A 13,853-nucleotide genomic window follows, 5' to 3' on the forward strand; every position below is an offset into this window, starting at 1 on the left:
GATCCACGGCCTGTCGCAACTTATTTGCGGGCCGTCGCCACCTTCTGGGCGCTGGATCCTTTCCATGCCGGTGAACTTATGCGTTGTGCCAAGTTCGGTCCGGTGGACTCCGTCGGATGGTCTGGGATGGCCGAGCCAAATTCATGGTCCCAGCCGCTAAGCCAGAGCCTATCCGGGGAATCCGGTTAAGATCCAGGGATTTAGGTCCGGTGAGGTAGACGGTACATGGCCGTAAGCCACGTTTGTTGGGCGAGGGTAACAACCGTTAGATTGCACCCATCATGGTGTTCAAGTCCGGTCCAGCTGATGTTGGTCCCTGTTTAGGGCCAACATGCAGGAATGGCCGTTGGCCTATCCCTGCCCTCCTTGTCCCGCTTGGTCGCCATCGCCCAACCCGGGGTTGAGTGGGTCGATGACGCTTTCCTCCATGTCCGCCAAATCCTGTTCGGTCTGGTTTGCTTGTTGTTGGCTGGAGGTGCTGGTCGGCTGAGCTTCTTGGCCAGGTTGTGTGGCCTGGGTTTGGACGTGTGCGGACGATCCTGTTGAGGATCGTTGGGTACGGAACTTCGTTGGAAGTTTCCTGGTCGCCGTTCGGTTAACGAACGCTTCCGCACCGTCATCGAAGTCCGATGGCTGTTTATAGCGGTAATCTTTAGAGCGGTTCCTGTAAATGTTCAGGGCGCTTTGAATTTTGACTCCCGCTTCAATCTCGTGGATCTGGTTTCCCAGGAGAGCCACTTGGGTCAACAGCCGAGGGACGATTTTCCCTTGCCGGTAGGCAACTTCCAGTTCCCAATGGCAGTGTAGATGACCAAGTCTGGAGGCAAAGATGCGTATCATCGTGCCGTTATAGGAGTATTTTTGCGTTTCTGGGTCATCCTTGTGATCCGCTGGCTTGCATGGGATTTCTATGGCCGCTCTGCAAGCTGCAATGATGAAACTGGCGTTCGCGTCCGGTAGGACAAACTGGGCCAGATATCTGACAACATCCAGTTGGTCGTCTTTGATGTGCAGTTGGCACAAGTCGTTCCAGTCCGGTCTGGTAATGGGCTGTCCAAGTAAATTCACGTCCGTGATGCTCGATAGAGCATTGTCACGGACCATTGGGTAGCCCTCGCGGTTTTGTATGTGCTCGGCCATGCTGAAATCACGAGGCCAATCTTTCCGCTGCATCTCCATTTCAAGTCCGGACCGGGTGACGAAGGTTTGTAAATTCTGGACCATGGCGTCAACTTGGGCCCATCGATCCCTAGGGTATGGAATGGCCCTCATAATGTAATCCGTCACCTCCCGGTGGGGAAGTGGTCGGATGTTAATGCCTTGGTCCTCAGCATACTTATATGGATTGAAGTCCGTCGCGCTAACGCTTGTGCTTTGTCGGGCCGGTGGGTCCGACGACGGCGGTGCGGGCTCCGTTTCCATCGGTATCTGAATGCTGATGTTGTGGGCCACCGAGCTGACGCTTCGTTCTGGTCGCTTGGTGGAATGTGCGACAACCAGGCTGGACTCGGTCTCGTTACGCTTCCCGGGTGATGTGCGCTGTTGGCGCTCGGTCTGGCTACGACTTTGACGTCCACTTTGGTCCTGGTTGCGGCTCTGGATCTGATGACGTAAGTCATCTGGGTTCCGCGGTAGCGGTGCCAATGGTGTGCGCTGTTCAGTGCGCGCTGGCTGGTATTGGCCTTTTAAGGCATCCAGCAATCCACCTTCCATCAGCTGCCAGGCCACCTGGTCAACCATAGCCTTGTTGATATTTTCCAGGATCGTTTTCTCGAACCCCTGGTTGTATTCCATGGGCATGGGCAACTCGTGTCCATAGGATCGAGAGCCTGATGATGGCCGCTGATGGTCGTAATTTCTCGGGTCGGCCGTTGGGCCACGCCCTGAGGACTGGTCGGATCCTGAGTTACGGGATCGACGTTCCCGGTCCCTCTCGTCCTTCCGTTCTCGAGCCGATTGGCTGAGTGGGGAATGGGAGTTCCGGTACTGCACCAGCCAGGTTGTCGGGCGCCACTACGTTGCATGTAGAGATCGTAGATCTCTATCTGTTCATGATCCCTCAATAGGGGAATCAGGTGGCTTCCGTCGCGGCTGGTCATGTGAATATAAGCGTCGAAGTTGCCTCTCACCACTTCCAGGTAGAAGCAGTAGGCTCGTTCGCTCTCGTCGCGGAAGCCTGGACGCAGATGGTATGCGCAGGGGAACAACTCCCGTGAGGAATTGTCCCGGCGGTGTGGATGTGTCATGCTATCGCCGCTGTTGCGTCTGCAGTCCGAGCATCGCGGTTCGTACTTCTGCTGCGGTGTAAGTCCCATTCTCTGTGGTAACAGAAATGAAACTTGCAGAATGAGGTTAAGTCCGCTTTCTATGACGGGTCCCTATGATAATTACGCCCTATGTTTTACGTCCCTATGATTTTACATGTGATTTGTTAACTAGGCTTTTCTTGCCCGGTGAATTATATCGGGATCACTCCCTAGACCCTATGCGAATTCTACGCCTAGGTCACTGATGGTAGGTACGCCGCTTCTTCTTGGACTTGGTTGAGGCCAAGGAGTCGGGTTCGGTGGGACGAGGGCCGTAACGATCCGGTGGGATGTTATGTTGTCTGTACCGCTGCTGGGCCTCAGGCTCGTCAACAGTTTGCTCGAGCCATCCTTCATTTAACATCTTCCGTACAACGTATCTAACGTCCTCGCAAATAGGGTACAACCCGCTAGGGCGGCCCTGGTTCGGCATATATGCTATCCCATCGATAAGTTGTGGATGGTGCGAGATGACGTTCAGATCGTATCGGCCCAGGAGCTGGTTGGCTATTTCGCCTCGTGTGAGGCCTAATGGGTGCTGAGTGGTGGTCAGCACTGTAAGGACGGCGTTACGCCATTCCCAATAGCCTTGAGGAGCTTTATCCACTTTTTCCGGTGGGAAAGTGTAGAAGCCATATATATGTACTTCATCACTTTGGACTTGTACAGCGGTGGGCCATTCCATTTCTTGATGAGTTGGTAGGCCAAGCCCCCTGTAGCAAGGGTTGTACCCGTTTGGGACAACGCCTTTAGGGCCGCCTTAATGTATGCCCATCGCTTGTCAGAATTGGAGATCCTTGGTTTTTTAGAAGGGTCTCCGCCAGGCCATTTCCTGGCCACCTTTGGTGTTGGTGGCGAGACGTAATCAATCCGCGGTATGGCCGGGCACGGGTCAGGTAAAGTCCATGGAATCTCGCCATCATCTGATTCTGGTGAGGTCGAGTCGCGCATCCTTTCCCGTTCGGGCGATGCAGCGCTTCCACTTGGCTCAGCGTTGTCTACGCTGGCCGGACTTTCTTGGCTAGCGCCTTCTGCGCTGCCGTGTTCCTGGTTGGCACCTTCTGCGCCACCCTGGTCTTCCATGTCCTGGTCACCGCTAGGTGGCTGGTTCTCGTCACCGGGTGGTATTTCCATGTCATGGTCCGGTGGGAGGTCCATGGTAAGTTTACCAGGGCTTTGGTCATCATCATCGTCTGAGTCGGACTTTTGGGACTCCATGGTTTGGTCCTGGTCCGGCTCTTCTTGTTCGTCCTCCTCTGAGTCCTCCGGTTGTGAGTCCTCAGAGTCCGAATCACTTGGCTGCGGTGAGGGATCTTTTTTCCCTCTTTTCTTTGTGGCCGTGGCCTTTCGGCTCTTTGTGGATGTGGCCGATAAGGCTGGCGAAGGAGGTCTGGACCGGCCAGCTGCGTTAGGCAGTGACACAGTGTCTCTGGGCACAGGCCGAATTCCGGCTGCGTGCATCTCGTCTTCCGCTTCTTGGCGTGCAGCCAGCTCTCGTCTTGTGACGGATGGTCGAGGAGGCTTCTCTACCGGCAACTTCTTTGGACCAGGCAGTTTGGCCACTTGGGAGATCAAGTATGCCTCCTTGGCTCTGCCGGTCAACTTGTCTTTCGGCGGTCCAGCCGCTTTCTTTCTGTCTGGATCCCATTTTGTGCCCACATCGTGTGACACATACAGAGACCGTTGGGTCTTCTGCGGGATGAACCCAGGAATAGTGAAGCGGATCGGCTCCGCCCGGTAGGCGTTAGTTGTTTCCAAAGTTCCATCCTTGACCAATGCTAATAACTCGTCAAGTATGACCTTTTCCAGTTCGTTCTGGTCCGCCTCTCCTTTGTAGTAGAGGGCGTTAATGGTCCTGACAATGTCAACTAAGTTGGAGCCTCTTGGATTGTGCAGGTAAGCAATGGTCCTGCATATTTGGTGAAAGGGGTAATCCCGGCTACGGGAAAGCCCTGCTGGCCGATGAGGCACATGAAGCTCCATCATGCTGGTCCAGTCACGGTGTGTGCGGACCAGGAGTCCCATGTCAGGATAAGAGTTACTACACGCCGCATGAAGGGTGCCGTTAGTACACGGTCCGCTGGTGGTAGCCCTCTGAATTCTTCTCCATGTGCCATTCTGGCTCGGAGAACTCGGACGAGACATTGATACATGTCTCTTCCTGTTGTACGTCTCATGATCCTGGCCGCTGCCACCCATTGGCGCACATATGGACCCGTTGGGATCTCAATGTGCGTGGCCTCTGGTCCAGGGTCGGGAAGGTCAGCTTCATCGTCCGCCGGCGCGGGGAGCATTGTTTCCTCCGAAGGCGGTTCACCGTCGGGAACTGGCTCAAATTCCTCTTCTTGCCATGGACGATATTGTGGTGGCTCTTGTGGCTTGTCCATACTGTCCGATAGGACTTGGACATCTTCGTCGCCTGACAGCCGCTTTTCTAGCTGAGCGATCTTGGCCTCTTGACTCTTCTTGTCCTTGGCCGCTTGTTTCTTTTGGCGGTTCCGTTCGGCCTCTGGGTTAGATGTTGGCCGTGATACGGTCGCCTGACTTCCACTCGGTTGAGGGGAATTTGGGCGAGTGGCCGGTTTGGCCCTCGGTTGTGGGGAAGTTGGACGAGAGGCCGGTTTGGCCCTCTCTGGGTTTTTGGCTTTTCTCGGCTGCTTGCTCCGTTGGGAGTTAGCTGAGTGTATTACGCCCAGGCCGAGTGCAAAATTCTCCATTGTCCCTGTTGCAGGGAATGTAACTGGACGGCCAAAAGGTATATCGTCGATGCTGGCTGGCATGTTCGTCAAGTTTATCGGAGCAGCGGCCGTTGGCCCTGTTCCGGACTGACTTTGGCCTGCCGATTCTTGTGCCGACGAAGTGGCCTTCGGTTGCTCCTCCGGTTGGGCTGGTTCTGGCTGTGGTGCTGTGGCCACAGGTCCAGACGGAGAAGTGTCCATTGGCTCTGAAGCCGCTGGTGGTTGTGCCTGCGTCTTTGGCGGTACCACAGTTGGTGGCGCATTTGACGACAGGGTTTCAGCCATTCTAAAGTCTTCCTCCGGTGGGGGGAAGGCTTTCTGGTTGCGACGGCGCCGGTAATCATCTATCATCCGTAGGACCAAGGATCGGAGCATTTCGGTTATCATGTCGTATTCTTCCATACGATTCTGCTCCTTGGCCTCCTGTCTCTTTGTGAGCAGGATCGGATATTGCCGGCGCTCGTTATGGTCAGCATGGATCAGTAAGTGTCTCTGCTCGATAGGAGTGAGAGCACTCATGGGCATCAAGGCCGCGTCGGCTTCCATTTCTTGGGCCGAGACAGCCGGAGTTATCCGCACCATCATTCTGGCCGATTGTGCGACCATTGGTGCAGGAGTCCTAACCGTGACCGTTACTGGTTCAAGTGTTGAATCTGCAGACACCGTAGGTGCTGCGACTCTTTCCACAGTGATGGTCATAGTTGGCTCTGGAGGAGGTATTGTATCCGTCCTCTCTTTGGCTGGAGACCTGCCTGGCCGGCTCGGTGTGAACCTGGCAGGCGCCGGTTCGATGGCCGGCATGCTGGGCATTCGCGCCGGAGTTGATGTGGCGCGTCCAGGAGAAGTCCGTTTTGATGGAGATCGGCTTTGGCGCGGCGATTCCTTCGTTGAAGGTGGCCGGACCTGGCTGGTCTCATATAGCGCCCTTTGGACGTTTTCGTCCAAGTCTTCCTCGATCTCCGACTCCTCGCTGGAGGAGACGCCCCAGAAGGCCGCTGGCAGTTGAGGCTGTTCGTCCTCACTTTCTGCTTCTTCTGGTGGAAGTTCATCTTCCACTGGCTGGCCTGGTCGTGGGCGGGGTTCAACTGTCCATGCCCTTGGGTTAATGTGAGGGCCACGGATGTAGATGGCATGTTCGATGATTTCGCTAGGCAACTTGCGTTGGCGAAGTGCTTGGCTCTTGCTTCGCATAGCCATCAGTTTTCTGATGAGGATTGTACGTCCTTGGACCATCTGTTGACAGCCGCGGTTGATGCGGTCAATCTCTCGGTCCGTTAGTGTAGGATCGCCGGCGCGTAGTCGCTGGCGCATATCTTCCTCAGTCAGATTTAAGCGTAGATCAAGTTCTATGATCTCGCTTACAAGCCGGTTATGCGGGTCATCCCATGGTTCCGTTTGGGTTAATCGGATACAATGCCTCGTTGGAGGTTCATCCCGCAATGGCTGTGTCGTTCCTGACGGAATCTTTGGTGCTTCCGGTGGGGAGAGCACGTGTCCCTTGCCAGGAAAAGTCTTTGGCGGCGACTTCTTCTTGGTCGGTAGACCGCGAAGTACTAAAGTCGGTGGTTCCGCCTTCTTTGGTTTAAGTATGGACCGGCCTGGCCTGGTAGGGCCAGGAACATCTGTGTCCGTTGGCGGGCCACTCCGCTCTGGTAGAGTGGGCCTTGTTGGGCGGTTCGACTCCAAGTTTTCTCTTGGCCCTCGCCAAGGTGGGAGTGACCGTTGTGAAGGAGGCTCTTCCGCTTCCGGGGGAGTCCTCTTCTTCTTCTTAAATCTAGGCGACTGTGGGCCACTTGTTGTGGCGGGAGTGGCCGGTTCTGGCCGTCCTCCTGTCGATTTCCTAGGCGTTGGCCGGACAACGAGGGTGCCACTTGATGTGTCGCCTTCAATTGGCTTCGGTGTAGGCTGTGATGACACCGTTGGTGCATCAACAGCCATTGGGCTTGTCGGTTCACCAGCCGGTTGGACTGGTGTTGGTTCCGTTTCGGCCGACTTCTCTGGCGAGAGTTCCAGAGTTTTGTCTTGCAGGGCTACGTCCATTTCGACGTCCTGCTGTTGGACTTCTGTACTGTTGCCCGCTATAGCGGTTTTAGCGGTGTCCATAAGTTGGTCGGATGTTGGACCAGGCACCGTTAGGGCCTGAACCAATTCGGCTGGAATTGGTTGTCCAACTGATGTTGAGGCGGCCGGTACATATGTCAGGGCCAAAGGTGTTGGCGCAGACACCGGTGATGGTCGCCATTCGTTTACTGGATCGAAGTCACTCGAGCGTGCCGCCGTTGGCGGACGTGGGACTTTCCAGTAATCTTCGATAAATTCTCGGATCCATTTTGTGGTGTGGTCCATAACCGTTAACGATGGACCGGTAGGCATCGTATGGTTAGAAGTAAGACCTTTAAGCAGAGCCACCCGTTGGGCCAAGCTCTGTTGCTTTTCCTTCAGCCTGACCGCTTCTGGGTCAAACGGGCTGAGTTCTTGGATCCGGTTGGTTATGCGGCGTTCGACATCTCCAGCATCGCTGATAAGGTGCCGAATGCTCAGTGCTTGGACAACCGTCATTTGCATGGGCCCAGTGTCAGCTTCGCGTAACCGTTGGTTCGCTGCTGCTTGTTCATCATCCCATTGCTGACGTAAAGTCCGAGGGGCCGGTCGATTGTCGTCATCCGGCTGGTTTAGTAGCGGGAAGTCGTCCGCGTAGGCCGTTCTGCCTCGCGTAACGTTGCCCCGCATGATCGATTCCAGGCGTTCCGCTATGGCTGGTGGCGGCGCCAATGAAGTTGGCCTCGGGTGGACTTGTCGTTCTGGCGCGACCAGGTGATCAGGCGGAGCTGTTAAGCCTGGTACTGGGATTGGGTCTGGCATGTCGAACCACTCAATGTCGCTGTCGGTTTCTGTGTCCGACGCGCTGGCTGGTCGACTTAGTGCTGGTCCGGCTGCAAATCGTTCAGCCGAGATCCGCATAATTCTCGAGACTCGCATCCTCAATTCTTCTGCCGGTTGGCGTGTTGAGGACCGTGTCGGTATGAGAAGTCCGGTTTGTCCGACGCGTGTTGGCTGCCCCGGTCGGGGTTTGGGTAACACGCGCCTAAGTGCTTCGTCGATCAGGCCAAGCTGGTATTGCCGGTTACGGAAATCGCGCAATGATGGTGCGTCGTTGGCCGTATCCAACGGCTTATCCATAAACCGAAGCATGGCCCGTCTAATCCTGGTTATGTATTCCAGGACGCGTTGGAATTCCAGATCTAACGCGACTTTTCTCCGTAAAGTGGCAATATCCACTCCCTTCAGGCTACTGATAACCTTACGGATTTCCTCTTCGAGGCGTTCCGCGGCGTGGAGTTCACGCTCCAAGGGAGGTATGTCTGGGTAAGCCCTTAGGTCATACGGAGAAGATGCTGGTTCTCGCGGTTCCAATCCAGTGGCCGTCAACATTGCCTCGTCGGTAGACGTAGGCTGGGCCACTGGTGGCGCGGAAGATTCCCCTGTCGTAGCGGTAACTACGACTGTTGGGTTCAATGGAGGAGGTGGTGCTGATGGTGCTGGTGGCGGACGTGTTGGTGCTGCGGATCCTTCGATCCTTAGCTGTCTTTCCGTCCGATACTGTTCCAGCTGGTCCCTCAGGCCATTAGCAACCTAAGAGGCGTGGACGTCGCTACCTTACGGAGAAAAGTCGCGTTGGACCTGGAATTCCAACGCGTCTTGGAATACATAACCAGGATTCGACGAGCCATGCTACGGTTCATGGACAAGCCATTAAACACGGCCAATGACCCACCGGCATTGCGCGAATTCCGTAACCAATATCAGCTTGGCCTGATCGATGAAGCACTTCGGCGCGTGTTGCCTAAGCCTCGACCGGGGCAGCCAACACGCGTAGGACAAACCGGACTTCTCACACCGACACAGTCTTCAACACGCCAACCGGCGGAAGAATTGAAGATGCGGTTTTTGAGAATTATGCGGATCTCGGCTGAACGATTTGCAGCCGGACCAGCACTTAGTCGACCAGCGAGCGCGTCGGACACAGAAACCGATAGCGACATCGAGTGGCTCGACTTACCAGATCCAACCCCTGTACCAGGCCTAACAGCTCCGCCTGATCATCTGGTCGCGCCAGAACGACAGATCCACCCGAGGCCAACTTCACTGGCACCGCCACCAGATATAGTGGAACGCCTGGGACAGATTATGAGGGGAAGCATCACATCAGCCAGACCGGCCTATACGGACGACTTTCCGGTATTGAATCAACCGGATAATGTCAACCAACCGGCCCCTCGAATCTTACGTCCAAATTGGCAGGAGGACCAGTCCCGCGAGATTGGCACCAGGCCAACACCGATGACGGTCCTTCAGGCATTGAGGCACAGAGACCTCATCAGAGACGCCGAGGACGTCGAACGTCGCATAACTAATCAAATCCGAAACCTTGAACCATCTGACCCGGAAGCGGCCAGATTGGCGGATCAACAACAAACGTTGTCCTACCGGATAACTTTGTTAAGGGAAATTACTCCGAACAGTACGATACCAACCGGCATCGCACTAAGAGTCTTTGACATCTTAACAAGATGGATCAGAGACCGCATCGAAGAATACTGGCAGGTCTATCCACCTGGCTCGTCAACGACGGCGCGCTCCAGTGACTTCGATCCGGTGAACGAATGGCGACCATCACTAGTGTCCGAGCCAGCACTCTTGGCCCGGACATATGAACCGGCCGCCTCAACATCAGTTGGACAACCAACTCCAGCTGAATTGGCCCAGGCCCTAACGGTGCCTGGTCCAACACCTGACCAACCCATGGACACCACTGGAACCGCCATAGCGGGCAGCGGCACAGAAGTCCAACAGCAGGACGTCGAAATGGACGTGGCCCTGCAAGACAAAACTCTGGAACTCTCGTCAGAGAAGTCGGCTGAATCGGAGCCAACACCAGTCCAACTGGCTGGTGAACCTACAAGTCCAATGGCTGTTGATGCGCCAACGGTAGCATCACAGCCCCCACCGAAACCAATCGAAGGCGACACATCAAGTGGCACCCTCATTGTCCGACCAACGAACAGAAAGTCGACAGGAGGACGTCCAGAACCAGCCGCTCCTGCCACAACAAGCGGTCCACGGTCGCCTAGATTTGAGAAGAAGAAGAGGACTCCCCCAGAAGCAGAGGAGCCTCCTTCGCAACGGTCACTCCCACCTTGGCGAGGGCCAAGAGAAAACCTGGAGCTGAACCGCCCAACAAGGCCCACTCTACCAGCGTGGAGTGGCCCGCCAACGGACTTAGATGTTCCTGGCCCTACCAGGCCAGGCCGGTCTATACTTAAGCCAAAGGAGGCGGAACCACCGACTTTGACGCTTCGTGGCCTACCGACCAAGAAGAAGAAGTCGCCGCCAAAGAATTTTCCTGGCAAGGGACATGTGCTTTCACCACCAGAAGCACCAAAGATTCCGTCAGGAACGACACAGCCATTGCGGGACGAACCTCCAACGAGGCATCGTATCCGATTGACTCAAACGGAGTCATGGGACGACCCGCACAACCGGGCTGTAAGCGAGATCATAGAACTTGATCTACGCTTAAATCTTACTGAGGAGGATATGCGCCAGCGACTACGCGCCGGTGACCCTACATTAACGGACCGTGAGATTGACCGCATCAACCGCGGTTGTGAACAGATGGTCCAAGGACGCACAATCCTCATCAGAAAGTTGATGGCCATGCGGAGCAAGAGCCAGGCACTTCGCCAACGCAAGTTGCCTAGCGAAATTATCGAGCATGCCATCTACATCCGTGGCCCTCACATTAACCCAAGGGCATGGACAGTTGAACCGCGCCCGCGACCAGGCCAGCCTGTGGAAGACGAACTTCCACCAGAGGAAGCAGAAAGTGAGGACGAACATCCTCAACTGCCAGCGGCCTTCTGGGGCGTCTCCTCTAGCGAGGAGTTGGAGATCGAAGAAGACTTGGACGAAAATGTCCAAAGGGCGTTATATGAGACCAGTCAGGTCCGGCTACCTTCAACGAAAAATTCGCCCCGCCAAAGCCGATCTCCGTCAAAAAGGACTTCTCCTGGACGCGCCACATCAACCCCAGCGCGAATGCCCACTATGCCGGCCATCGAACCGGCGCCTGCCAGGTTCACACCGAGCCGGCCAGGCAAGTCCCCGACCAAAGAGAGGATGGATACAACACCTCCTCCAGAGCCAACGATGACCATTACTGTGGAACGAATCGCAGCACCTACGGTGTCTGCAGGTTCAACACTTGAGCCAGTAACGGTCACGGTTAGGACTCCTGCACCAGTGGTCGCAGAATCGGCCAGAATGACGGTGCGGATAACTCCGGCTGTCTCGGCCCAAGAAGTGGAAGCCGATGCGGCCTTGACGCCCATGAGTGCTTTTACTCCTATCGAGCAGAGACACTTATTGATCCTTGCTGTCCATAACGAACGACGGCAATATCCGTTCCTGCTCACAAAGAGACAGGAGGCCAAGGAGCAGAATCGTATGAAAGAATACGACATGATAACCGAAATGCTCCGATCCTTGGTCCTACGGATGATAGATGATTACCGGCGCCGTCGCAACCAGAAAGCCTTTCCCCCACCGGAGGAAGACTTTAGAATGGCTGAAACCCTGTCGTCAAATGCGCCACCAACCGTGGTACCGCCAAAGACGCAGGCACAACTACCAGCGGCTTCAGAGCCAATGGACACTTCTCCGTCTGGACCTGTGGCCATCGCGCCACAGCCAGAACCAGCCCAACCGGAGGAGCCACCGAGAGCCATTTCGTCGGCACAAGAATCGGCAGGCCAAAGTCAGTCGGGAACAGGGCCAACGGCCGCTGCTCCGATAAACTTGACGAACATGCCCGCCAGCATCGACGATATACCTTTTGGCCGCCCAGTTACTTTCCCTGCAACAGGGACAATGGAGAATTTTGCACTCGGCCTGGGTGTAATTCACTCAGCTAACTCCCAACGGAGTAAGCAGCCGAGAAAAGCCAAAAACCCAGAGAGGGCCAAACCGGCCTCTCGTCCAACCTCTCCACAATCGAGGGCCAAACCGGCCACTCGTCCAAACTCCCCTCAACCGAGTGGGAGTCAGGCGGCCACATCTCGACCAACATCGAATCCAGAGGCCGAACGGAACCGCCAGAAGAAACAAGCGGCCAAAGACAAGAAAAGTCATGAGGCCAAGATCGCCCAGCTCGAAAAACGGCTGTCAGGCGATGAAGACGTCCAAGTCCTATCGGACAGTATGGACAAGTCACAAGAGCCAGCACAATATCGTCCATGGCAAGAAGAGGAATTCGAGCCAGTCCCCCCAGGCGAACCGCCTTCGGAGGAGACAATGCTCCCCTCGCCTGGAAACGACGAAGCTGAGCTTCCCAACCCTGGACCGGAGGCCACGCACATAGAGATCCCAACGGGTCCATATGTGCGCCAATGGGTGGCAGCGGCCAGGATCATGAGACGTGCAACAGGAAGAGACATGTATCAATGTCTCGTCCGAGTCCTCCGTGCCAGAATGGCTCAAGGAGAAGAATTCAGAGGGCTACCGCCAGCGGACCGTGTACTAACGGCACCCTTTATGCGGCGAGTAGTAACTCTCATCCTGGACATGGGACTTCTGGTCCGCACGCACCGTGACTGGACCAGCATGATGGAGCTTCACGTGCCTCATCGGCCAGCAGGGCTTTCCCGCAGCCGGGATTACCCCTTTCATCAAATTACCATCCATCGCTTACCTGCACAACCATCGCTTACCTGCACAACCCAGGAGGCTCCAACTTGGTCGACATCGTCAGGACCATTAACGCTCTCTATTACAAAGGAGAGGCGGACCAGGAGGAACTGGAAAAGATCATACTTGACGAGTTATTAGCATTGGTCAAGGATGGAACTTTAGAAACGACCAACGCCTACCGGGCGGAACCGATCCGTTTCACCATCCCTGGATTTATCCCGCAGAAGACCCAACGGTCTCTGTATGTGTCTCACGACGTGGGCACAAAATGGGATCCGGACAGAAAGAAAGCGGTTGGACCGCCGAAAGACAAGTTGACCGGCAGAGCCAAGGAGGCATATTTGATCTCCCAAGTGGCCAAACTGCCTGGTCCAAAGAACTTGCCGGTAGAAAAGCCTCCTCGGCCGTCCGTTACAAGAAGAGAATTGGCTGCACGACAAGAAGCGGAGGAAGAGATGCGCGCGTCCGGAATTCGGCCTGCGCCTAGAGACACAGTGTCACTGCCTAACGCAGCTGGCCGGTCCAGACCTCCTTCGCCAGCCTTATCGGCCACATCCACAAAGAGCCGAAAGGCCACAGCCACAAAGAGAAGAGGGAGAAAAGATCCCTCACCGCAGCCAAGCGATTCGGACTCTGAGGACTCACAACCGGAGGACTCAGAGGACGAAGAACAAGAAGAGCCGGACCAGGACCAAACCATTGAGTCCCAAAAGTCCGACTCTGATGACGATGATGATCAAAGCCCTGGTAAACTTACCATGGACCTCCCACCGGACCATGACATGGAAACCTCACCCGGTGACGAGAATCGGCCACCTAACGGTGACCAGAACATGGAGGACCAGTGTGGCTCAGAAGGCGCCAACCAGGAACAAGGCAGCGCAGAGAGCGCTAGCCAAGAAAGTCCAGCCAGCGTAGACAACGCTGAGCCAAGTGGAAGAGCTGCATCGCCCGAACGGGAGAGGATGCGCGAATCGACCTCATCGGAATCAGATGACGGTGAGATCCCATGGACTTTACCTGATCCATGCCCGGCCATACCACGAATTGACTATGTCTC

The 13,853-nt window shown here is 55.5% G+C and overlaps 1 protein-coding gene across 1 annotated transcript; it reads right to left on the bottom strand.

The window, feature by feature from the left end:
* Positions 1–2,855: 2,855 nt before the first annotated feature.
* Positions 2,856–5,629, bottom strand: LOC129598135 (armadillo-like helical domain-containing protein 4). Its single transcript, XM_055495900.1, has 3 exons — positions 5,137–5,629; positions 4,477–4,815; positions 2,856–4,174 (listed from the first exon to the last, which is right to left on the bottom strand). Exons 1-3 carry the CDS (start codon positions 5,627–5,629, stop codon positions 2,856–2,858), a joined length of 2,151 nt encoding a protein of 716 aa, XP_055351875.1.
* Between the last annotated feature and the right edge of the window lie 8,224 nt (positions 5,630–13,853).

This window comes from Paramacrobiotus metropolitanus, unplaced genomic scaffold (assembly GCF_019649055.1).
Source record: "Paramacrobiotus metropolitanus isolate TYO unplaced genomic scaffold, Prichtersi_v1.0 Parri_scaffold0000115, whole genome shotgun sequence".
Classification (NCBI taxonomy): domain Eukaryota; kingdom Metazoa; phylum Tardigrada; class Eutardigrada; order Parachela; family Macrobiotidae; genus Paramacrobiotus; species Paramacrobiotus metropolitanus.

Bases quoted from the DNA above. Each gene is read 5' to 3' on its own strand.
- LOC129598135 (XM_055495900.1), bottom strand. From the start codon at position 5,629: ATGATGGTGCGGATAACTCCGGCTGTCTCGGCCCAAGAAATGGAAGCC. The intron at 4,816-5,136 runs GTCAGTCCGGAA...CATCTAACCCAG, and splicing joins ACAAGAATCGGCAGGCCAAA to AGGCCGAACGGAACCGCCAA. The intron at 4,175-4,476 runs GTACAACAGGAA...GCTCCAACTTAG, and splicing joins AGCGGCCAGGATCATGAGAC to TTGACATTGTCAGGACCATT.